The 25,347-nt window shown below is 36.0% G+C and overlaps 4 protein-coding genes across 6 annotated transcripts; 3 read left to right on the top strand and 1 right to left on the bottom strand.

Annotated features, from left to right (window-relative positions):
- Positions 1 to 261: 261 nt before the first annotated feature.
- LOC137714630 (uncharacterized) lies at positions 262 to 6,495 on the top strand. The gene is made up of 8 exons (XM_068453794.1): positions 262 to 835; positions 960 to 1,109; positions 1,202 to 1,354; positions 1,543 to 1,722; positions 2,647 to 2,763; positions 2,859 to 3,134; positions 4,198 to 4,314; positions 5,832 to 6,495. Exons 1-8 carry the CDS (start codon positions 262 to 264, stop codon positions 6,215 to 6,217), a joined length of 1,953 nt encoding a protein of 650 aa, XP_068309895.1. The 3' UTR covers positions 6,218 to 6,495.
- A 2,514-nt stretch (positions 6,496 to 9,009) lies between these two features.
- Positions 9,010 to 9,606, top strand: LOC137714629 (ankyrin repeat-containing protein ITN1-like). The gene has a single exon (XM_068453792.1). The coding sequence runs from the start codon at positions 9,010 to 9,012 to the stop codon at positions 9,604 to 9,606; it is 597 nt and encodes a 198-aa protein (XP_068309893.1).
- A 2,738-nt stretch (positions 9,607 to 12,344) lies between these two features.
- Positions 12,345 to 16,369, top strand: LOC137714921 (ETO1-like protein 1). Its single transcript, XM_068454082.1, has 5 exons — positions 12,345 to 13,141; positions 13,257 to 14,972; positions 15,189 to 15,480; positions 15,599 to 15,908; positions 16,009 to 16,369. The coding sequence occupies exons 1-5, from the start codon at positions 13,014 to 13,016 to the stop codon at positions 16,227 to 16,229; spliced, it is 2,667 nt and encodes an 888-aa protein (XP_068310183.1). The 5' UTR covers positions 12,345 to 13,013; the 3' UTR covers positions 16,230 to 16,369.
- Positions 16,370 to 16,999: 630 nt separating this feature from the next.
- Positions 17,000 to 25,133, bottom strand: LOC137714919 (uncharacterized). Of its 3 annotated transcripts, none has more exons than XM_068454079.1 (21): positions 24,718 to 25,133; positions 24,293 to 24,551; positions 23,936 to 24,041; positions 23,712 to 23,853; positions 23,206 to 23,470; positions 22,674 to 23,041; positions 22,393 to 22,466; positions 22,159 to 22,309; positions 21,624 to 21,807; positions 20,899 to 20,996; positions 20,732 to 20,772; positions 19,761 to 20,261; positions 19,261 to 19,318; positions 18,797 to 18,881; positions 18,616 to 18,690; positions 18,444 to 18,527; positions 18,195 to 18,338; positions 17,945 to 18,017; positions 17,757 to 17,839; positions 17,608 to 17,662; positions 17,000 to 17,455 (listed from the first exon to the last, which is right to left on the bottom strand). In XM_068454079.1, the coding sequence occupies exons 1-21, from the start codon at positions 25,010 to 25,012 to the stop codon at positions 17,390 to 17,392; spliced, it is 3,207 nt and encodes a 1,068-aa protein (XP_068310180.1). In that variant the 5' UTR covers positions 25,013 to 25,133; the 3' UTR covers positions 17,000 to 17,389. The 3 variants fall into 3 exon arrangements, 2 of the variants coding, with proteins under 2 accessions (XP_068310180.1, XP_068310181.1); XM_068454080.1 differs by having other exon boundaries at positions 18,616 to 18,669; XR_011065482.1 differs by lacking the exons at positions 17,000 to 17,455; positions 17,608 to 17,662; positions 17,757 to 17,839 and having other exon boundaries at positions 18,195 to 18,369.
- Positions 25,134 to 25,347: the final 214 nt, after the last annotated feature.

Here is a 25,347-nt window from a genome sequence, read left to right as displayed (position 1 = left end):
TTGTGAACTTTTTGATGTTGGTATAGAGTAACAACTAACAAGTGTAAAGGTGAGATAAGTAACAAATTAAAGAAAAAGGGCGAAGAGAATTTTCTTTGTAATTTAGCAAGTGTAAAGGGTAGAGTAGAGAGTTGTGGTCACAGAAGAAGTATCTTCTTTTGGAAACTATGCTACTTTACAAGTTAAACATGATTTACTTGCCAGAATATATATGAAGACAAACGTCAGTGTTGATTGCCACTCATATCAGGAAGAGAAGAAATGTGCCCAATAATAGATGCGGATTCTTTCACGGATGAGGAGATCAAGAATATGGACCCAGAGAAGATCAAGAATATGGACACAGAGAAGATCAAGAGATACTTGTTCCAAATTTCCATGCGGAGCAAGTGGGAAGCAGTTGTTAGAATCTATAGGCTCAACAAGAAGGCTCACGGGGCAATAATCACCAAGTCAGGTGACACAGCACTACACCTAGCAGTATCTGACGGCCAAGAAAAACATGTTAAAGAGCTAGTAGATCTGGTTGAAGTAAAGGAGCTTGAAATTCAAAACGAGCAAGGGAATACCCCTCTCCACATCGCGGCATGGATGGGAAACGAGACAATGTGTTCGTGCCTTGCCAACGCTCATCCATCCTTGGTCACTACTTTTAATGTAGACAATGAGACTCCTCTATTCTTGGCTGCTGTCTATGGTAAAAAAGATGCCTTCTTATGCATGCACTACATTTATAACCCTACCCCTGGTGAGGTTCCTCGGACACGCTACAATTATTGTCGGAGGAATAACGGTGATATCATCTTGCATTGTGCAATTTCCGGGGACCACTTTGGTAATTAGCCCTTAACTTGATCACTTCCACACACACACACACACGCACACGCATATATACCAGCTATATATACTCCCTTATGATATGTAAAATAAATAACAATGTGTACCTTGTTGGTTGACAGATTTGGCATTTCAGATAATTCACTTGTATAAAGATCTTGTGAATTTTGTCAATGCGCAAGGCTTTTCCCCTCTCCATCTTCTGGCTACCAAGCCTTCTGCGTTCAAAAGCGGGAGCCACCTCAGCCGATTCCAAGAAATTATTTACCACTGTGAGTACTATACAGAATATTATCGGCAAGATTGAAATCTAGTTACATGTATCACCCTACTCATTCTTTGTATATATATGGTAATTTGGCAGGTATATATGTTGATGAGCTCAAGGCGGAGCAAGGGAAACGATCTAATGAGGGGATAATTAAGACATTCAAAGAGGAAGAGAATCCCAAACATCCAGAAAACTACCAGACATGCATCAACTTCCTTAGGTTGTTCAGGAAAGCAATTCGCCTTGGTAGGGGAATTCAAAATCAAATATCTCAAAATACCTCAATTGTTCGAGTATTTCTCCTGCAAACTTGATGCAACCATAGAAGTATAATCATAGCCAAGTGATTATAATTTAGACTTTAATTTTTTATCTTCATAGTTCGATGTAATTCCCTTATGCTCACTACTAAAAACTAGGTATTCATTTTGCAGTTACCAAAAACGAAGACAATCAGAGAGAAGAAACACAATCAGCAGACACAGGGAACGTCCCCCAAGCACCTAATAGTACTCACACGACTAACACCATCGATCAGAGAGGAGAGATAAAATCAGCAGATCCAGAGAACCCTATAGAACCTAATAAGCAAACTCTCAACACTTCAAATCCAGGTAACTTCTAAGGAAGGCATGCTGTGTAACCTTTCTACATTTACACTTCATTATTGTTGGAAAAGTTAAATTTCTAACAATTATAATGTGCTTCAAGAAGGATATATATAATAGTTTCCTCATTGTGGTAAGGGCAATAGTCCTCCTTCTCCCCCTTCACTGTACAAATGTCACAATAGAAACCATTCATTTTCTTTATCATCATCTAAAGATCAGTTCTAGAAATTTTTTTTGATCCAGCGTATAATATTCATATGTGTCAAAAATTTGACGATTATGATAACAAATATCTTCTTCAAGATGAACCATCAATTTCTTTGAAGTGGTCTCCAAATCAAATAGATTTTTCTAGCGATGATGATGATTAAAGAACATGAACAATTTGGCTTAATTATGATGTTACGGTGAAATGATATCCCGTTATGATGGTGGATAGAGACTTTCCTTTCTTCGGAAAGTATTGTCCCTTCAGGAATCAATACTAATATTATTCTTTTGTCACATTTGACAGGAGTAGAAATCCTGGACTTATATATCTTATTCTTACCCTACCCTCCCAAATATAGGGAAGCAAATTAGGGTTTAGGGTTTAGGGTTTATAAAATCTTTGTTTGTCGAGAAAATTTTATATTTGCTGTTGGTATTCAGACCACCTTCCAACCTAATCAAATCTAGAACTACAGATTAGGAAAAAATGAAGATATGAACGAAAGGCAGAGAGGAAAAGAAAACAGAGAGCAGAGAAGATTTTCACGATTTGGACAATTTTCCCAGTACATAGGACAGCTGCCGAGGCTATAGGCCAACAACGTTACAATTCATCTCTGCCATACATGTGACAGCAGATTAGAGTTTAAATCAAAATGCAAATTACCAAACTAGACGTACAAAAAGACAGCAGATTATTATCGTTAACATATGCAGGGTCGAAAATCAATGTTGAGCAAGGTCAAGGACACAAAAAGTTTCCCGGAAACTACAACACCTGCTTTGAGTTTGTCAAGCTTATATCAAAGGCACTGCTGATTGTTCTTGGCTTAGGTAATAAAGCCACCATGCACTTTTCATTTTCTCTCCTAATCTCTCTCAATTAGATACATAATTTTCTTTATCTAATCATTATATGTTGTTTAAAGGGTCTACGGAGATAAGAAAGACAAGGGAAAAGAAAGAAAAACACAAATGGTCTGTTCAGATCATGACCGAACTCTTAGGACGAGCTGTCATGTATAAGTATGAAGACAGTGGTACCGCACCACCTTCCCAGAAAGAAAAAGACAATGATGAGACCACACCTTATAACATTGCTGATGGCGGCGCCGTCCTTATGCCCTCCGATAGCGCCCTCGATGTCCCTATTCCTCAACAGGAGGCTCAGCAGCCAAAGAATGGTAGAGAAAAAACCCCAGAAGGTAACTGCTATTTGACTTGCTTAATTAGAATTTATGGTGACCCATCGTAACAACCCTAATAGCTTAACTACTTCAAATCCTAAAGTCCTAATCCTAATTTAAAGCAAAATATGAAAATAATAAAATTCTAAAAAAATACCTGACACAATGATTGGCAATGCGTAATTTGTCACATTTATAGATAACAAAAAGTTGAAAATAAAGAGTTTCGGATAAATTTAAAATTCTCTACAATTTCACGATTCTCGAATACAATTTCAATATTTTATTCTTCTTCATAAGGAGGTATTTATAAGATTACAAATTAGCAATACTAGGAAATAATTCAAAACAATCTTTTGTCTACAAGACAAGGAAACCTAAACTAAATCAAATCATCCTTATGTGTTAAAAAAATTGATGATTATCATAACAAATTTTTTTTTTCTTCAAGATGAACCGTCAATTTCTTTGAAACGACCTCAAAATCAAATAAATTTTCTAGCGATGATCATGATTGAAGAATATGAACAATATTGCTTAATTATTACATTGATATGGTGAAATGATATCCCGTTATAATTTTTGATAAAGACTTTTCTTTCTTAGGAAAGTACTGTCCCTTGGAATCAATACTAATATTATTATTTTGTCACATTTGACAGGAGTAGAAATCCTAGACCTGTCTTACCCTACCCTCCCAAATATAGGGAAGCAAATTAAGGTTTGGGGTTTAGATTTTATTTTTATTTTTTTTCTTCTAAACAAATGATATTATCTATGCTAAGAAGTAGAGAGTAAGTTTAATCTTATAATGGGCTACACCAAGAAGTATGGAGTTGGCTTAACCTTACAATGGGTTAGTAATAATGTGATTCAATTTTACCTTTGACGAGAATCAAACTTAAAACCTCATATAAATGAAAGATAAAATTTTATATATGCTGTTGGTAAGGCTATAGGCTATAGGGCAGCAACATTACAATTCATCTCTGACATACATGTGGCAGCAGATTAGTGTTTACTCAAATTACAAAACTAGACATACAAAAAGACGGCAGACTATTAACTTGAACATTTGCAGGGTCAAAATCCACTGTTGATCAAGGTCAAGGAGACCAAAAGATTCCCGTAAACTACAACACCTGCTCTGAGTTTGTGAAGCTTTTATCAAAGGAAATGCTGCTTGCTCTTGGCTTAGGTAATAAAATAACCATGCACTTTTCATTTTATCTCCTAATCTCTCTTATTAGATACATAATTTTCTTTATCTAATCATTATATGTTGTTTAAAGGGTCTACACAGATAAGAAAGATAGGGGAAAAGAAACCTACACCAAGTCAAATTTAATCAAAATCTTAATTAAATCATATAAAATCATTAATTATATCATATAAAACCACTAATTATATCATATAAAACCACTAATTATATCAAATCCCTAAAATACTTTTCCTTTTTATTTCCAACACAAATTACAGCCGTTGATCACTTGGCAAACTTCGGACCAAAATAGAATTGGGTTTTCATGCTTCCTAAAATTTTTATTTTTATGTACCCCTAACACAAGTCAGTATACCACGTGTCATAATATAAGTGAAGAGATAATTTATAGCGTACTGACTTGTGTTATGTTTACATTGAAAATTTTCTCATCAATCCTCTTACTTATCCATTATATAGAAAACTAGATTTTAATTTTTAAATAAGATGGAGTTTAGAAAATTGTCTTCTACAAGATTAAAATTTGATTTTGGTCCTTAGACTAGATTTAATGTCTAGGTATGCATTTAATGTCTTTTTTTTAATTTATAATTTTATGGTGTCCATGAATTAAGTTTTATGAAAAATATTGTAATTAAATTTTAATACTCATTTGAATTCAAATGAATTAACTTTTATTTGTTGACATTTTGCATCACCAATTCATTGTAAGTATCATATATAAGAAAATATTTTGATAGAGACTTTTTGGTACATTTATGTTTTTTCATATTTTCCGTATGTTTTTTCATATTTTCTTATGTGCCACTTACAATATATTTAGGTATGGACTTGGTACACCAGTTTAGTATAATATGTTGAGGTACGGACATTCTGGTACCCTAGTTTAGTATAATATATTTAGGTACGGACATTTTAGTATACTAGTTTAGTATAATATGTTTAGGTACGGATTTTTCTGTACACTTTGGTTTTTGTATATGTTCTTATGTACCACTAATGCATCATACTATATTAGATACGGACATTTCAGTACACTAGTCAGTAAAATATATTCTGGTACAGACGTTTAGGTACACTAACTAAAGAAAGTTAAACAAAATTAATGAATGAAAATGTGTATAATAATAAATTAAAATTTAATGTGGAGACATTAAATAAGATATCCATTTAATATTAAAACAAAAATATAATATCAATTTGATTTTTTTTAAATAAATGATATTTTCTATACTAATTAAGGGGGTGAGGTAGTATGCTAAGTCTCACAATGAATAAGCAATAATGTGGTTTAAATCCTCTTTTGGCGAGAATCAAACCTAAGACCTTTCACTTACAAGTGAAGATGAATACCACTAAACTATAGTAGTAAGTAGCATATAAATTCAAATTAAGTACATGTTAAAGGACTAAAATCTTCTTCAATGATTAAAGTTGAAAAAGCCCTTTTGTTATACATCAAATAGCTTGATAATTTCTAGGGTCCTCAGCAGATAAAAAGACGGAGAATATAACCCCAAGCGTAAACACGGAAACGCCAATACTGATTGCTGCAAGAAATGGGGTGACTGAAATGGTGGACAAGATCCTTGAACTTTTTCCAGTGGCAATACACGATATGAACAAAGAGAAAAAGAATATAGTGTTGCTGGCAGTAGAATACAGGCAACCCCATGTGTACATGCTCTTGCTGAAAAGAAATATCCTGAAAGAAAGTGTGTTCAGTAAAGTGGATCATGAAGGGAATAGCGCATTACATCTAGCAGCAAAGTTGGGAGAACATAAGCCTTGGCTAATTCCTGGAGCTGCGCTGCAAATGCAATGGGAAATCAAATGGTATGAGGTAAGGATTGAAAGAACTGAAATATTCAACCGATGAATCTTATATATTATCTTTTTTTATCTTTTTCTTTTTCATCATAATACTTTTATTTTAGCTATGATATATATTTTACCAAACAATAATGACACACCAACTACAATGATTTCTGTTTTTGCCGATATATAGAGAATATTAGGTAATAATTAATCTAACTATGATGAAATAATGGGTTGGCCACAATAATTTTGTTTCAATTCACCTTTAGCGAAAATCAAACCTAAGACCTCTCACTTACAAGTGAAAGAGGAATATCACTAGACCGCAGCACTAATGTAACATCCCATATTGCACAAGGGAGTGGATCCTCTAAACCTTATATATATATATATATATATATATATTCTTATCTCTACCTAACACGAGACTTTTTGGGAACTCACTGGCTTCGGGTTCCGTAGGAACTCCGAAGTTAAGCGAGTTTGCGCAAGAGCAATCCTATGATGGGTGACCCACTGAAAAGTTCTCGTATGAGTTCCCAGAAACAAAACCGTGAGGGCGTGGTCGGGGCCTAAAGCGGACAATATCATGCTACGGTGGAGTCGAGTCTGGGATGTGGTGAGGACCCAAGCCGGAATGTGACAACTAAAAATAGCTGCATTCTTGGTAAAAATTAAGATAGTGCATATATATATGCGGAATTTGGAGAACATTTTTACTAATATTAGACATTTTAAGGTCTTCTTTTTACAAAATTTAGAAATATAGTCACACTAAAAGGCCCCTTGAACAGTTCTTGAGGCTCTTAAATATATATGTCTACAACTTTACTAGTTTTCAAAATTTCCCCAAAATAATTATAGATAAGTGAATAAACTATAAATGAAAGAATTGGAATAATTTCATTCAGGCAAAGAAAAATGATTAAAATGATAATAAATTAAGAGAATTTGAGCACTCGTCCCTATTTTGACTTGATTGGACCCTTGAAACTAAAAATTGGTAATTATTGGCCCTGAATTTGTCACAATGTCAAGCCCCTTTAGAGAAACACTATTTAAATTTTCATCCAAATAAAAGATTTTAAGGAACAAATAAGGGACATAAGTTAGTAACTAAGGCCATCTCAACCGAAAGGGATAAACATAGCTCCGTCCAAAATTACAGCCTTGCAAAAATTATTTTTAAATAAACAATGTCTGGCTATACTCATATACCATCTCCAACTGAAGGGCTAAGCATAGCTCTTTCAATAATTTATTAGTTTTAAGTTTATACTTTAAGTTTTATTAATCAATTAAGTTAAATTATCGTTAGATGTTTTCGAATGGGGCATTTTGATATAGATGCCTCAAATTTGATTTTTTTTTTTTTTTTTTAATCAAACATCTATAACTTTTAAACTTTTGATCAAACATTCTTCTACTAATTTTTAATTAAAAATTATGATTTTTATTGTATTTAATTAACCAACTAGTTCAGAAAATAATATCACAAATATTCTAAAATCACCACAAACATCCTATCTTATCTTATCATAATTCGTTCAAAATGAATTTTTCTTATTCAAATAATTTGTTGTTTTAAATTCTAAAAACACATAAACATCCTATTAACATACAATTATGAAATATAACATGCACATATTTTAAATATAACGTACCAAACAGATATATTAAATATAACGTACCAATGGTACGTTATTGGTACGTTATATAAATTTAATATAGGTACGTATTAGTATTTTGGTACGTTATAAAATATTGCGTTTGGTACGTTATGCAATTCTTTATTTAGTACGTACCAAGTTATTAGTACGTTGTATTATCCTTAGTTTGGTACGTACAAAACTTATGGTACGTTATGTGTAAGTTGTGTAACCCAAGAAAAAAAAAAAGATAACTTTTCACATTAAAACATTACACTAAAAAAATATTTTGTCAACTCTTAATAATTAATAATTGGAATAAGTACTCATTTTAAATAAAAATAAAAAAGTGAAAACTCTTAGTTCACGTTTCTACTATAAGTCGTTGTTAAAAAAAATCAATTTTATTTTCAGTTGCATGAAATTAGGCAGTCTAGTCTACATCTCAATTTTAATTATAAACGAACTCTTGTTTTTTTTTTATAATCTATATAAAATGTTGAGTTGGAAATTGAAAAACTATATTTCATCCAATTAATCTTGAACCCCAGTAGATATAATTGAATCCTTAAATTGAGGAAGGGATGAGATTTCATAAAAATAGCAATAAATTAATGAATATTATTGGGTGTATTTTTTTTTTTTTTATACATAGAAATGGATTTAAAAGAATTTATAAAAGACTTAAATTAAGAATATACCTGGAATATAAAGTTTAATTAAAAGCAAAAACACTTTAATCAAAAGTTGAAAAGTAACAGATGTTTAATTTAAAAAAATCTAAAATGAGACATCTAATTCTAATTTATATCTAGTCGTAGAATTTAAATCAATTATTACAACTAAGGAGCTGAGCCCCAATAAAGCTAAGAGTGGGGCTATATTTAACTAGCCTAATGCCCATTTGGTCATATAATGGCCTAATGGACTCCATACAATTATAGCTCAGTCATCGGTTGGAGATCGATTTTTGAACAAATCAGATCATTTTTTAGCTTTTGAACTTTTAACCCTCTTCATTGGACATGGCCTAAGTTACCCAAAAGAATAGTTGCACCACAATATGACAAATTTAGAGATTAATTCTTAAGGATTTATAATTCATGGACCACTGCCTCTGATTTTCTCATAAATTAATAGTTAAAAAATCAAATTCCCGATTTTAAGCAATTTATTTCCTAATTTGTAGTTTGTAAAAACCTCCATGCCACTACACTTCTTTGCCCGCCACAACGAGAAGGGCAGGACAGCAAAGGAAATCTTCACCGAAACCCACACCACAATCGTCAAGGCCGGAGGGGAGTGGCTGACCAACACCTCCGAGTCCTGCTCCGTCGTGGCTGCCCTCATTGCCACCGTTGCCTTCGCCACCTCAACCACCGTCCCCGGCGGCATCAAAGAAGAAAGCGGAACACCAACCTTAGAAAACCAGCCAGCTTTCGACATCTTTGCCATTGCCTCCCTGGTTGCCCTCTGCTTCTCCGTCACGGCCATGGTCATGTTCCTAGCCATCTTAACGTCCCGGTACCAAGAGAAGGACTTCGGTAAGGACCTGCCAAGAAAGCTTTTGGTAGGGCTCACCTCACTGTTCGTGTCAATAGCTTCCATGTTGGTTTCGTTTTGTGCCGGACATTTTTTCGTGCTTAAAGATAAGCTCAAATACGCTGCATTTCCGGTTTACGCAATCACTTGTTTGCCAGTAACGTTTTTTGCCATGGCGCAGTTTCCACTGTACGTTGATCTGATTTGGGCTACTTATAAGAAGGTACCACAACGGAGCTATAAGATAACTCCTCTTTAATTTCAACTTCAGGAGCCATGGGGAGGTAAACTTGAGTTACAAAAACATGGATACTTTGATTTCAATTTGCATGTTTTGCTTTAGTTGCCAATTGGTTGGAATTTGTGCTTCGTATACTTTGTTTGATGTTGATCAGTCAATTCAGTTTTTATATTTTATTATTCTTAAGTTGCGTCACGTTTTCAGTCATTTTGTAATTTTTTTTTTTTTCTACGAGTGGAGTTATATTTTCTTTTCCATTGTCATGTAATTTTTTCTTCCTGATCATATGATTTCTGTAACGTAAGAGGTTGAACAATTGAGGTTTATAAGTGAAATACAGCGATCTTTGTATGCTCATCCACCAAAGGAAGGATATACTTTGTTTTACACCGATTCGTAAATTAAGGAAGATATACCCTCTTCTTTTCTTTTCTTTTCTTTTCTCCGAGGATCGATTAGAGATTATTAAACATTAAAATTACCACTTCAAAAGTTTAGAAGCCTGAGAGGAGTACTGAAAATTGCACGAAGTTTATGCATCATGACAATTCTGAAAATAAAATAGGATCTTAGAAAATGGGTTTCTTTTCACACTGAAAATAGTACTTTAGTAGAAAATAATTGATCAAAGCAACTATCGAGTATGTGAATTGTTGTTGGGCTCTTAGTCTTCGTTCCCATTACAATGGCACACGATGAAACGACTCCAAACTCTAGAACTCACCACAAATAAAAGACACTCTCAGTATCTTTGTTAGGACAAAATGTACCATATAAAAAGAATATATTTCTTTATGCATACAACGGCATATAGATTAGTCGTGTAATGCGCATGATGTGTTTTATGTGTCGCACTGATTAAAACTAGAAATATCAATTAATAGCTATAGATTATTTATTTTTCGGTCATATTAAGCGGTTTTTATGCTATAATATATTGGCATATTAAGTATGAATTACAAACAGACTCATCATGTTAATTTGGTGTATAAGTTGATGAAACTGAGTTAATATATTATTATATGTTAATCACGATGAGGATATCTTCGAGTACTTCGTAATAATAACTTTTTTGAAACTTGAATTTGGAGATGTACCTCAGAATTCAAACTAGAATGATTCACATTCATCTCGGAAATTTGAGTGAAGGTTAGTTTTTCTTAAGTAAAGGTGTCCCTACTTCCAATCTCATTCCGATTTATGTGTCCCACGACAAAGATGATATTGACAGGAGCGAATGTTCCCAGGGTCATTCCGGTCATCTCATCAACTTTTTTTTCCGAGATTTTGAAGCCAGAAAAGAGTTCAGTTCTGTTGTGCAAGGAGCAACTCCACCAGTTTAGAGAGGGCAAGGCAGTTAAATTGCCCTTACTATTCACTTTAACTAGTACTTGTCTTTGTGTGACTTCACCCGTTAAAAAGCCTATGCCCTCCTCTTCCTGCATCTTCCTTGCGACACCTATCTTCTTAGTTAACAAGGGATTTGATCTCCTTGGCACTTTCTCTAGGCCATGATCAAGAGAGTAATCTTGCATCTGAACATTCATACAATTGCTCCCATTAATTTCTTTCGTTTTGCTAAAGTTTGAAACAATGCAGCTTAAAGCCTTTAAGTGGAGAGTAAGCAAAACAATGCAGCACATAACTAGTATTTTTTACAAGAAGTACATAATTGGTGCTTCTTGCTATAAGCACTTCAAGTACTTAGAAACTAAAAATTATTATATTAAAAAATGATTTCAGTAATTTAAAAACATTTTTCAAACGACCCCTTCACGTCAAATTGGGAAACCTATTTTGTTAAATTTTTTGTACAAATAACATTTTCAAGCAAAATATATACATAACATTGTCTCTAGTCTGAGTGATGTACACAAATCCTCCATATTCTTTAATTTATATTCACCATAATTTTGAATAAATTGGGAGGACAACCCCCCCCCCCCCCCTCTCTCTCTCTCTTTCCAAAAAAAAAAATATATATGAAAACTCGAAAGACAATTATTGATGTAATATGAAATAAACCGAACAAATCTGCCAAAAAGATAGAGTTAGGCTTCTCCACGCTAAAATGACATCGTATTGGCTTGCATAAAGTCCAACTTGGCCTTATCTTCCCTCTAAGTAGTGTGTAATTATAAACATTATTTGTTTATTTGATTCTCATTAGGTTTTGCAGCCTGAACAAACAATCCGTATAATTATCACGCCAAATCATGACTTTATTCGAAAATTTAGTGAATTTCATTATTTACTAATTGTTGGCTTTCACAAAAATAGTTTAGTTGCCTGCATAATTAATTCATGAGCGGCATATTTAAAGATGGATGAAAAATACCACACACATTACCTCTCGCGTGCTAATTTCATATAAATAATATTGTGATTGAGTTATATATTTATCTTAAATTACAAAATTAAAATTCCGACAATAAAACCATATGAATAAGTGAGACTTCGCAAAACTACGAGACCAAAATCAAACTTCCGTCTTAATATTATTTCCCATCTCCAAGGGAGAGAAAAATGAGAATAAAAAAAAGAAGAAAATGGATGATTTTTATCTTACTACCCTCAAGTTTTGCTAAATTAGCACTTAATTACATTCTTTTTTTCGTTTCAGTCTTAAGTTTAATATTTTTGTGACTTTCATAATTCAAATTTTTTGATATTATTTAATTTCAAATTCCACATTACCTATTAGAAAAAAAAAGTAGAAGGAAAAGATTCTTTTAACAAGCAAAAATGTAGGGGAAAGGAGTGATACTTGGACGGTTTTTTTTCATTTGAATTCCTTTCACTTGGTAGCTGGTCGGTCCCATGCCTCTCTGAAGCTCCTCTCAGCTTGTTGTAATCTGTGACAAACTTCTCTGCAAAAATTCAAGCCATAAGTGAAGTGAGTCTCTTTTTCTTTCCTCTCTCACTGGTAGAGACCTTGCTTAATTCTTTGGTGGGTGCTTGTTCTTTTCTGGGGTTTTTCTTTTCTTTTATCTGCTTCGTACACTGAGAGGAGGGGGGAAGTAATCATTTTTGTTGTAAATTGAAAAAAAAGAGAGAAAATTTTCATCTTTTTTGTTGAATGGATAAAACCCAGAATTTTTTTTTTTTTTTGGTTTTTTTGGTGAATTGGGTTTGTTTTAATTTGAAAACGTTGAAATAGGTCCAACTCGGACATTATTGTCTGCTTGTAATTCTTGAATTTTTTGTGGGATTTGGAATTTAGGTTCATTGGTGAGAAGTCTGTCAGCCAAGTGATTTGGGATCACTTGGAATTTTTCTTGGGTTTTGTTTTCTCGTTTCCCCATTCTCTGTTGTGCTTGAACTTTGAGTTTTTAGAGATAGAAACTTGAACTTTTGAGTTTTTAGAGAGAGAAACCCATCTGGGTAATTTGGAGATCTGGGATTTACTTAGGGTCTTATGCCCCATGAGGACTTTCTTTCCCTCTGAGTCTGGTAAAGAATCACAGGTTAATGCCCTCAATCCACTGTCATGGCTCCAGGTGGAAAGAGGGAAGCTTTCCAAGCTTCCATCAAACTCCTCCTCTTCTTCTATGTAAGTCATTCTTCGTAATTGCTTTAGTTTCAATAATTATTTTTGATATTTACTTCCCAATTCACAATTTTGATTTCCATGTTATATTTTGGTGTGTATGTGCAAATTACCGTAGAGAATCTCTTATCAAGGTCCCCGAGCCGCCAATACTCCCGTTCTATAAACCTGTTGATTATGTCAAAGTTTTAGCTCAAATTCATGAAGAACTTGAGTTGTGTCCTCCACAGGAACAGTCGAATCTTTACTTGTTACAATTCCAGGTCTTTAGGGGCCTCGGAGAAGTCAAGCTGCTGCGAAGAAGCCTTCGTGCAGCTTGGCAGAAAGCTAACTCCATTCATGAGAAGCTCATATTTGGAGCATGGTTGAAGTATGAGAAGCAAGGGGAAGAGCATAGTTCCGACTTGCTTGCCAGTTGTGATAAATGTGCACAAGAATTTGGGCCAGTAGATATTTTGACTCAGCTTCCTATTGATGCAACTGTAAGTCGTACACATGAGAATATTTCGATGAATGGGAACGAAATACCAAGAAATGTCAGTTTTCGAATACAAGATGAGAAAGTAGATTGTGATAGGCAGAAAATATCAAGCCTTTCTGCTCCATTTCATGCCATGCTTAATGGGTGTTTCTCAGAATCACTTCGCGAGGACATAGATTTGTCACAAAACAATATCAGTGCATCAGGTATGAGGACAATCATTGAGTTCAGTATGACAGGCAGTTTGAATGAAGTCCCCACTCATCTTTTGTTGGAAATATTAGTTTTTGCAAATAAATTTTGTTGCGAAAAGCTTAAAGATGCTTGCGACCGGAGGCTTGCATCCTTTGTGTCTTCTAGAGAGGATGCGGTAGAACTCATGGCATATGCTCTTGAAGAGAACTGTCCTGTCCTTGCTGCATCATGTTTACAAGTTTTCTTAAATGATCTTCCTGATTGTTTGAATGACAACCGAGTGGTGGATATATTCAGGCATGCTGATAGACAACAGAGATCGATCATGGTTGGGCAAGCCTCGTTTTCGCTATACTGTTTATTAAGTGAAGTTTGTATGAACCTTGATCCGCAGTTGGATAAAACAGCTTGTTTCCTGGAACGATTGGTAGAGTTTTCTGAAAATGATAGACAAAGAATGCTGGCATTCCATCAGTTGGGATGCCTGAGGCTCTTGAGAAAAGAGTATGACGAAGCTAAACGCCTTTTTGAAGAAGCTTTAAATGCAGGCCATATATACTCAGTAGCAGGATTAGCGAGACTGAGTTACATTAAGGGCCATAAACTTTGGTCTTATGAAAAGCTTAGCTCTGTAATCTGCGCTGTTACACCGCTTGGATGGATGTATCAGGAGAGGTCCTTGTACTGTGAAGGTGATAAGAGATGGGAAGACCTTGAGAAAGCATCTGAGCTGGATCCAACTCTTACTTACCCTTACATGTATCGTGCGGCTACATTAATGAGAAACCAGAATGTTCAAGCTGCACTTGCAGAAATTAATTGGGTTCTGGGGTTTAAACTTGCATTAGAATGCTTGGAACTCCGGTTTTGTTTCTATCTTGCTCTTGAGGACTATAAATCAGCCATTTGTGATGTTCAAGCAATTCTGACTCTCTCCCCGGATTACAGAATGTTTGAGGGACGGGTGGCAGCATCCCAATTTCGCACACTTGTGCGTGAGCATGTAGAAAATTGGACAACAGCAGATTGTTGGCTGCAATTGTACAATCGTTGGTCTTCAGTCGATGATATTGGATCCCTCTCAGTTATTTACCAGATGCTTGAATCTGATGCAGCAAAAGGTGTTCTGTATTTCAGACAGTCATTGCTTCTTCTCAGGTATGTTTTGGATCCGAACATTTGTGGAGATTGTGATATAGTTCCTTTTATTTTGATGGGTTCAATTTTTTGTTGGTTATGTTTTACCCAAAAGTTAATGGTATATCCTGAATACTATTACCCCGCCTGTGTCAAACCTTAAGATTCAATTTTTGAGCAAGAAACCTTTTTGGTTCTGAAAATGTCAGTAGAAATCTCATGTCTCCACTTGATCAGGTTGAACTGTCCTGAAGCAGCAATGCGAAGTTTACAATTAGCTCGTCAACATGCATCCAGGGATGATGAAAAGTTGGTTTATGAGGGGTGGATCTTATACGATACAGGCCATTGCGAGGAAGGGCTCCGGAAAGCAGAGGAATCTATCAGAATTAAAAGATCCTTTGAGGCTTTCTTTTTGAAAGCCTATGCACTGGCAGACTCTAGCCAGGATCCATCCTCTTCGTCGACTGTTGTATCCCTCCTCGAAGATGCCTTGAAGTGCCCATCTGACAGGTTGCGTAAAGGTCAAGTAAGTATTTTTCAACCAAATCATGAAAATCTTCCTAACCCTAATTCCTGCTGGGATCGACTGCTAGTCTCAGCATGTTCTAACCTTTCTATGGACCCTTCAATTTTTCATTTACCAGGCACTCAACAACCTTGGAAGTGTTTATGTTGATCGTGGGAAGTTAGACTTGGCAGCTGATTGCTACATAAATGCTCTAAAGATCAGGCATACCCGAGCACACCAGGGCCTTGCTCGGGTTCATTTTCTCAGAGATGATAAGTCTGCTGCATATGAGGAAATGAGCAAACTGATTGAGAAGGCCCGGAACAATGCATCTGCCTACGAGAAGAGGTCCGAATACTGTGATCGTGAACTCACAAAGACTGATCTGGAGATGGTCACCCGCTTAGATCCGCTTCGGGTGTACCCTTACAGATATAGAGCTGCAGGTTCGATTTTTCATTTCTTCTTCAACACTCGTACATTATTATCGTCAAAGTTTCATTTCAAATTGTATGAAACGGAGTTTCGTGTTCTTGATGGGAACAGTGTTAATGGATAGCCACAAAGAAGCAGAGGCCATTGCAGAACTATCAAGGGCAATTGCATTCAAAGCAGACCTCCACCTTCTGCACTTACGGGCGGCATTCCATGAGCACGTTGGAGACGTCGTGGGTGCTTTGCAAGACTGTCGAGCCGCTCTCTCTGTCGATCCGAACCATCAAGAGATGCTGGAGCTTCATAGCCGTGTAAACAGCCATGAACCATGAACCAGCGCATTGTTGTGTACACTAGCAAAGTATACGTGTGTTACCTCCGATGTCATATCTCTTCTATTTTTTTATAGGTCAAAATTTTGTAATTTATGCGTTTGGCAATATATAATCCATTAATTGCATTGTTACCCCCATGTTTTTCTCTTTTTCTTTGCCTACTGCTGTCACCAACTTCACCGGCCTCCACCGCGTTCACCGGTTGCGCGGGTTGGGCGCGGGTTAGGGAAATATAAAATAATGCAGCCTAGACATACAATCCCACGGAAGACTTCAAGATGACGGTGTTTCAAACCAATTATACGACTCCATGTGAAACGTTGAACACATGATCATTCATGATAAGTTGGAACACTGCCACTTTGTCATCTCCGTTTCACTACGAAGGGATCATTTTACAATGTGAGTAATGGGTGTAAGTTCGACATCCGGCCATGCAACGGGCGCAATCTCTGGCAACCGTAGACCTAAACCGAAAGCAATAGACAAAGGCTTTCATCTTCACATGCGATAATACCAATCGTTCATATTTTGTTAACTAAACTTGTAATAATCCGACTTATCATAAATATTAACCCTTTTTTCAGAGAAAATATTTTTACGTTCCAAAAGCACTTGATGACACAAAAGCACTTGACGTGCTTCCTGCAAGAACCACCAATTATATGCTTCTTGGAGGAAACACTTCAAGTACTTTTTCAAGATTCACTTGCAATTTTACTATGGATTTGGTTCTGAAAATATTTTCACCAAAAGCGCTTTTAAAATGACTTCCAAACGAGCTCCTTGATTAAACTAAATTATATTCAACTATACATCTAAATGATATTAACACCAAATGCTCAGTTAACAAACTTCATCGGCAAGTGAGGCACAGACTCCCTTCGAGGATATGCTACGTATGTGCAATCTTCCAAATTTCCATTAAGCAAACAGAGTTTGTGTTCATTCTGCTCGCGCTCTGTCAAACTTATGTACACTTCCGAGCAAGAAACGAGCGCTGACGAAGAAACAGTTGATAAGATGAAAGCACGTGCAGATGCTGTGTCCGCCAAAATGGCGGTATCAGCTGATTCACCAACACTGACGAAGCAATGTACCCCTCGGAGGAAAATCAGTAGGTGAACGATGTACATATTCGTATTTGTCCAATGAACTCATTCCCTGGGAGGGGGCTGGAAATATGGATGTTGCAAAGCTTCGTCAACGCTCAACCGCTCCTCCTGGTAGTTCAAATGTTTCAACCGTCACATTTACTAAAGCGATGCGGTAGTTTACAAGATAACCACATAATAACAGACACTAAGTTTAACAAGTTCATCTAGGAAACTTGTGATGCCCTAAAGAGAGAAGAAAACTAATAGATATAACTTACAGGGTCCCAGAGTAATAGCTGGCGCACCAACCTCATAGCCCAAACATTTGGAAACCTGCAGTTTCAACAAGTATGCAACATGTTATCCAACACGAATAGTACCGCGTAAATTATTCTGATAAATAAAATAGATACAACCAGTTACGGACCCTAGTTTAAGCGGATCTCTACTCTTTATTTGATGAGAGAAAAATTCTTCAGAGCATTTCCAAGAAGCTGGTGATCCTCGAGCCTAGTCGCAAAAGTGAAAACAAATTAGCCAAAATGAAATTAGAGAGTATGTTGTCCTAATGTCACAATCCCAAAACCAATTAGCAATAACAGATGGTAAACTCACCTGGCCCTCGGTTTGGTGATGTCGTAAGGAACTCCCAGGGATTAAGATGCACAACTCCATGAACGATCTAAGTCTGTCAACCAAAAAATGTAAGCCTAAATATAAATGGAGCTCAAGTTTGGCAACGGCATAGCCAAAGGCCCAAAGCATGTCATGGACGGTTATAACAAAACAGAGTCTATGAAAGAGATCCGATCCAAATGTTTATTTCCCACGATTAAAGATGTAAGTAACATTGCCTTAAACTCACTTGTAGGCAAGCTCCTTTAAGCCCTCATTCCATCCCTGTAGATGTTGGTCTAAAAGAATGCGTGTGTAATCACTAATCTGGAAAACATTTGGTGATCCTAAAATCAACTCTAACATCACAACACCAACACTCCACATATCGTACCTGTGCAACAGATATGAGGTAAGATGCACATCTATCGTTAGTACAGAAGATCAATTTCTTTCACGAATGTAGATAAAGAACTAATTTACTAATATTTCAACTTACTTCAATGTTGTGTTGGTGGACTTCCGGTACCAATTAGAATAAAGCAAGGCTTCCGGAGGAGTATATTCATTAGTCTGTTCAACTCTAGAGAAACACAAAAATCAATATATCCATCATAAACTCGTTACAATTTTGATTAATGGACAGATAATTCCCACAGTACAATAGATACCTGGATGGTCCAGTAGAACCATACAAATGCTTTAAAGTGAACTCATCCAGTGCACTGCCAAAATCAATAATGCGCCTAAATGATTTATCAAGAAGACATCAAGTTACTAGCACACTCAAATCAAAAGCATGGCCTTTATAATATATCAAGTTATATATTCCAAATAGTAAGGTGATCCTACATTTTGGTGGTGAAATTGTGGCCATTTGGAATTCCTTTCAGGCATCTCCCCGTGTTCTGCTCTTCAAAGCATAACACCATATTCTCTACAAAACATAAGAAAATTCAAGTAGGCAATTAATGCGAAAGATCTAGCTTCTATAAGCCGGATTTTGTAGACAAATAGCTACTAGCATATGTTTCAGTTTCACTGACATAATGAAAATACCATTGGATCCTGTACGACTTGAAAGGTTCAAAATAAATTGTAGATTTAAAGGTGCATCTTATTCGATATTTAAATTTGTCTGACTACCTCCCAAATACTCTTAAAATAATATTTTTATTGGCCAACAAGAATAAAAAGACAATGCTAAGACAAGTACAACCAGCTCTAGCCAATTAATTTCCTTTTCAAAACTATTATACGTATGTTTTCACAATATATAACTAAGGTGTAGTATAACATGACACCGATGAACTCACCAGGTTTGATATCTCTATGGGTAATATTACGGTCATGACAGGACTTCAACGCCATCAACTGGCCAAAATGAAAAAGATCAAGTATTAAAATAAATGCATTGGTCTAAAGGCACAAGAGCAGAAAAATGAATATACGTGATCCCATAATAAGACTGAAAAGAAACTCATGAAAAGTTCCAGCATGATTTTTTTTTCAAACAAATTCAGTTTAAATACCAATAAAAGCAAGAAAGATTCACCAGTCTAAGTTATACTAGACAACTCCGTAGGCGTAGGGATAGTCACGAAGCACGTACTTGTATTAAAGCTAGCATACTTGACAAAGTTCAAAACACTGACACCCCAGAAGTGTTCGACAAAAAGAAATCTTCTGAACTAGATTAACTAGTAATTTGATGTTTTGTTGATAGAAAACTTCTCAATGATATAAGATAGCAATATGTAAATCAGTAATGACGGAGCATAAAAAAAATTCAATGAAAATTAAAGACATGACACACCAATTGCCATATAAGACTGCGCATTTGCTCCTTTCCTGCTTCTGTTGTCTTCAACCAATGCCACCACTTTGATGGACGCAGCATCTGGACATGGTTCACTTTTTCAGCTCTTTCATCAGCATTAGTATCTTCTTCCACGGTATACATAATCTTCGATAAAGACACGCCCTCATAATGAAACACAAGCCATATTTCATTTGCTTGAGATTCAAAAGACTCTACATATCTAGCAATATGGTTCAACCCTTCTTCATAGAAATCTCCATGCAGTCTAAATCTGTCCTGGAACAATGTTTCAAAAGTCCAACTGTTTCTGCTTCCATACGTCATTGAATCAGTTGTCTCTAACAAGCCATAGAAATCAAACCATGATTCATTCAAGACAGAGGTTGATGTTCCAGCTGATAGAGAACCTCCAAGACGACTAGAGGCATTTAGAAAAATTTCACCGAAATATTTTTCCCGTAAACCACTTAAGTAAACAGCAGCCCCTCTCTCCACCTGTTACAATTATCAACCACTCATTCTTAAAAATAGAATTCCAGAAACTTTAAATCTTTAAAACATATTCGACAAGTAAATGCCAGAAAATTTTGAAACTTCACAGAAGCATTTACTTTATGAGTCAAAAGAGGAAACAAATAGTGAGAATGTAAATAATTCTTTGAATTCCATAAGAAAACTGAAAGTATCAATAAGTAGAGAAGAATTATAGTCTTAACACTGCTTTTCAGCACAAGCGCAGTAGGAAGACGAACTTCATTGAATATTCTGATACATGCATATAAAGATTTGTCAACAATAAAACATTTTCAAGAATAAAAATGAAATTAGACCAACTACGGGAAAAGAATAGGCGATATGTTCACAATCAAAAGCTAGAATGTCATTACTATCGCAACATGAATGCTGAATTTTTACAATAATAAATCAATTTTTTTGTCACTAAATTTAATTGATCAAATAATTACCATTATACGTTTTAAAATGAGCAAGTTTTCATCAGGAAGACCTGCATAGCAATTATGAGCCAATCAGCTATTATCTTTGATATGAAAGTCAAAAAGACAAAAAAAAAAAAAAAAAAAAAAAAAAAAAAAAAAAAAAAAACTAAATGAGATGCTCTTATTTTTCTCACTTGAATTTGAAGTGTTGTTGCCTTGATGACAGTTCCAATTAAAAGCCAGCCACACTTCACCATATGATCCACGACCAAACCTCTTCTTTAGTACATACCTGACAGGCAGGAAGGATAATGTTTCTTAAATGTCTGTTCTAAAAGCCAATAAGATACTTTTCAATGCATAAATGGGAGAATACCAAAGGTTTAAAAGGATAACATAAGCATAAATGCAGAACATATACAACACTACACATGATTTTCAAAGCAACCTCTGACTTACTTTTTATTCCACACCATCAAATTCTGATAAATGCACATAAAGTATGATGATTCTAGACTACAGAACAAGAATTTCATCATTCTCTGAATAAAATCCTAACAATCATAAAAATGGTTTTCCAAATGGTACTGCTATTCTGGACCCCTTCGTATCTCTTTCATAGTTTGTGTAAGTATGCATGATGTCAAAGAGATCAAGATACTCATAAATAATACTCACAATATTTCCATATTCATATTCGTACCATTTTTCAAGTGCTTCACAAAATCTATTAATAGGTAGATTGTGGCTGCTTAACGATTTAGCAGTTGTATTTTGTAATACAGATCAGGTGAACTACTCACATACAAATGATGGTTTCAAGATGAATCTCTTATGTCGAAGTCACCACATGTTAGTGTTCAGAACTATTTGACAAAGGTCACGCACAGAGACAATCAAGTAGAGAAAGCATCTTTACCTGCCGTCAGGCATTGAATATTCAGATCCATTAGCTGAACCAGCATCAAGGAAAGGAACTGATTCAAGCAATGCAAGAAAACTTGCAAAGCCTTCAGGATTTGTGCATTGATCTTTAGCATTGTCAACAGTAATTCCAAGGTATGTGCAAAAATTCTGGTCATGGTACAAATTTAGACGTCCACCTAAAACAAAAAGAAAACATTTTAAGTGGGTCTGTATAACTGATGCAATTTGTACTAAAGTTTATACGACATTCTTATTCGACGGTACATCAGGATACAGTACATCAGGAATCTGTATCACGTATGCTAGCATGTTGAAGTGCTTATTTGTGTGTAAACCTAGCCAACATAATAATCATAATAGTAATGAAGAAAGAGGAGAGATGTTTAGATTAAAAATTAAAACAAAAACAGGTTTTAGAAAAACTTCGCAGGCTTCCCATCCAAGTAGAAGCCATTGCAAGTTATTAAGGCTCAGTAAAATTTGATCACTGATGTGGAGCTAAGTTTGTGTTGACACCGTTCACTTACCAAACTGTTGGTCAAAGGCCTCAGGGAGAGCCTGAGGCAGGTCATACACAAAATATTCATGCTCATCCTTCTCTTGCAACATGTACTCTGCATGTTCATCAAGGTTCTCAGATAGATAGAAACAGCCAACATAGCCATGTTTTCCTTTTACCTAGAGTAAGAAAAACAGTCAAAACCTGGATGAGCATACTTCAATTACAACCCCTCCAGTTGAGAAAAGAGGACAAGGCTTACCAATAACCTGTCAAACTTGGCAACAACTGGATGAGCATACTTCAATTGCTTTAGGTCATATGTGAAGTCATTGACTGATCAAGGGAACAAAAGTAATCACGAATGCATTAGGAAATTAACAATCACCAAAAGTGTATGTGACAACCATAAGAGAATTTTAGAAGAACAATGAATTCCAGTTAATGACGTTCTAAATAAGATTTGATTTGAGTTCTCCTACAAATGAATTCCAAATCATCAATGCGATTGATATCCAGAGAAGGTTTAAAAGCATAAGGGACCTGAGCCTTCATAGGTGGACTCCTGCAGTCCTAATGCTGGATAATTTGTGTCTCCTTCTCCAACTGACCTTTCCTTGAATAGATTTCCAGAAATCCCAGTAGATACCAATGGAACAACAACAGCTGCCACGTTATCCATACTGCCCTTTTCAAATGCAGTATTCACTATGCAGTCAGCTAATGAGTAGGAACACGAGGAAGAGATCTCTGATCTCCCAGAATCATAACTCCGTACTTCCCACAACAAATCACAAACGTCCTGCACGCTCAGCTTCTCAAAAACTCCATCAGATGCAGCCACAAGATAGGTATCATTTACAGTTAGGGGTTGCCAATCAGTCAACTCTGGTGCAGATATGACGCCATAACTGATGACAATCCAGTGCAAATGTTAAATTGCATGCAAACGTAATTCAGGTTTCTATGAGATGAAAAACCAGGGAATGCAAATTACTACAACTAAATCAGAAGCTCCTTCCAACAAAGAAAGCGTGCAAACTTTGCAAATTTTTCTGTTGCTTGTGAACCTCACCTTTTAAAGGAGACATCACCAATAGCTCTGGAAATAGCCAGCTCACCATTTACTCGAGGCACACCACCCCATTCAATAACATAGCCACCTGCAGTTTCCACACGTGATTTTTCATCGTATCTGTCAGGATGATGGTCACTTGTCAATTCTTTAACAGAAAAATGCACCATTCCAGTGGAGGAAGCCAAGTCAAGGTTTTTATTGTTTCTTCGACGTGAAAGAGCACCATTATGTCTTTCCTGCCTGTATAATCTTAAATAAGCGGCTGCAACATAAGTACAAGAAAATAAATAAACTCCACCATGTTCTTATATAGTGAAATGTAAACTAAACAGTACCATAGTAAATCACACTCCTACTCCGACATACAAGAACTGATTTGAGAGAGAGAGAGAGAGAGAGAGAGAGAGAGAGAACATAAATTAAACGTCTCAATATGCCAATTTTCACTCAAAATAAAAGTGCATTAAAACAATAAACAGCAGCATTTAAGAAACCCTTCTGACCTTTAGCCTCTGCATGAGATTGAAATTTTTCCGAGCACAATAACGCCTTTGAGTCTCCAATATTTGCAACTAAGATTTGACCATCAGCAAGTATTACAATTGTGGCTGTGGAGCCCGAAACCAGGTTCTTTCTGGATGCTTCCTTCATAATCAATGTAAGGACCATCAATACAAGACCAATTAGATAGAGCATTGCTGGGCAAACAACATCATGTAAAACATACCTTAGAAAACTTTGCATCCATATCATGAATTGCCCTCAATAATGCTTCTTTCAAAATTTCAAAGTGAAAAGAATCATCAAGATTTGCTTGGAATGACTGCTTAAACCTGAGAAATCATAAACAACCAGAGATAAGTACCAAAATGGTTTGTCCAGAAAACCTCCAAAAATAAAGGAACATAAAACAATCTATTCCTTCACTGGCCTATGTAAGTTATTCACGTAAAACAGTGGAAAGCATTTCAGTGGTTTACATCAAAAGCTTCACGTCATGAAATTGAGTAAAAAATTAAAAACCAAAGATCCTTCTTTTCAAGAACCAAATAACAAAGACGGGGCTAATTACATTGAAATGTACCTTCCAAGATTCAATTCATGCCGATCGAGTAGGCCATCCCAATTATACCATTGGAAAAGAAAATGATGATCTGTACTAGTCTGCAAACTTCCTGAAGCTTTCTTCAAGATAGCGGAGTACGATGCATCGATGAGAAAATACGTATGCAAAATGAAATACTCCAGCAAAAGCCTTGAAGCCATTTCACTAGCTTCATCCCCATTATGCCCATCAAAAACAGCAACAATTCCCACTGTAACCTCCTTAATCCCCACTTTCCCTGCCCCAATTTCACATGCCAAACATCAGAAGAAAAACCCAACAGCACGAATTGATCAAATCACAACAAAACCAACCAAATTCATAATTTACAATACAGACGCTAGAGAGAGAGAGAGAGAGAGAGAGCGAGAGAGAGAGAGAGAGAGAGAGATTGGGGCGCTTACCAGGGAAGGGAATGCGTACGTCGAGAGCGCAGAGAGTGCGATCCTCGAGAGACTTCCGGCGGCCTTGAAGCGTGGCGGTCTGGCAGCGGGAGGCGGTGGTTCGAGAGTGGGAGGAAGCATACTCGGAGTGCGTCCAGCGAGGGCATTTAGGGGATTGAAAGACCGCCGGAGCGCCACCTTGTTTGTAAACCGTCAAGCACGTCGACGATTCGGCGTGAGAGGGCGTCGCAACGGCTAGTAATAGTAATAGTAGAAATCCAAATCGGAGGAATTGGTGAGATCTGGAGTCCTTCATCAACTGCCACTCTGCTTTCTGCTCTCCCCCCTCCTCCTATCCGTTGAAAAAATTCAATTTCTAAAGAACGACGATGGGAAACTGTGAACCCGCGCAACCCCGATGACTTCCAATCGCCGGGTTTTTTATTAGACCCTTAAAAGTTCCGATACCGTTTATTTTGAAGGAAAAATCATATTTTTATATTAAAAGTCAATTATGGTATCGTTAAAATTCAAAGTTTTCAAATTTTTTTTTTTTTTTTTAGAGGTGGCAGAGAGTCTCAAATTTTTTGAGAGAGTTCCTATGTTATTTATCTTCGTTACGAGATTTTAAATCAATAAAAGTGATTCTGA

Source organism: Pyrus communis, chromosome 14, assembly GCF_963583255.1.
Source record: "Pyrus communis chromosome 14, drPyrComm1.1, whole genome shotgun sequence".
NCBI classification, from domain to species: Eukaryota; Viridiplantae; Streptophyta; class Magnoliopsida; order Rosales; family Rosaceae; genus Pyrus; species Pyrus communis.
The sequence above is the reverse complement of the archived record's forward strand: the minus strand, read 5'-3'. Positions and strand labels throughout refer to the sequence as shown.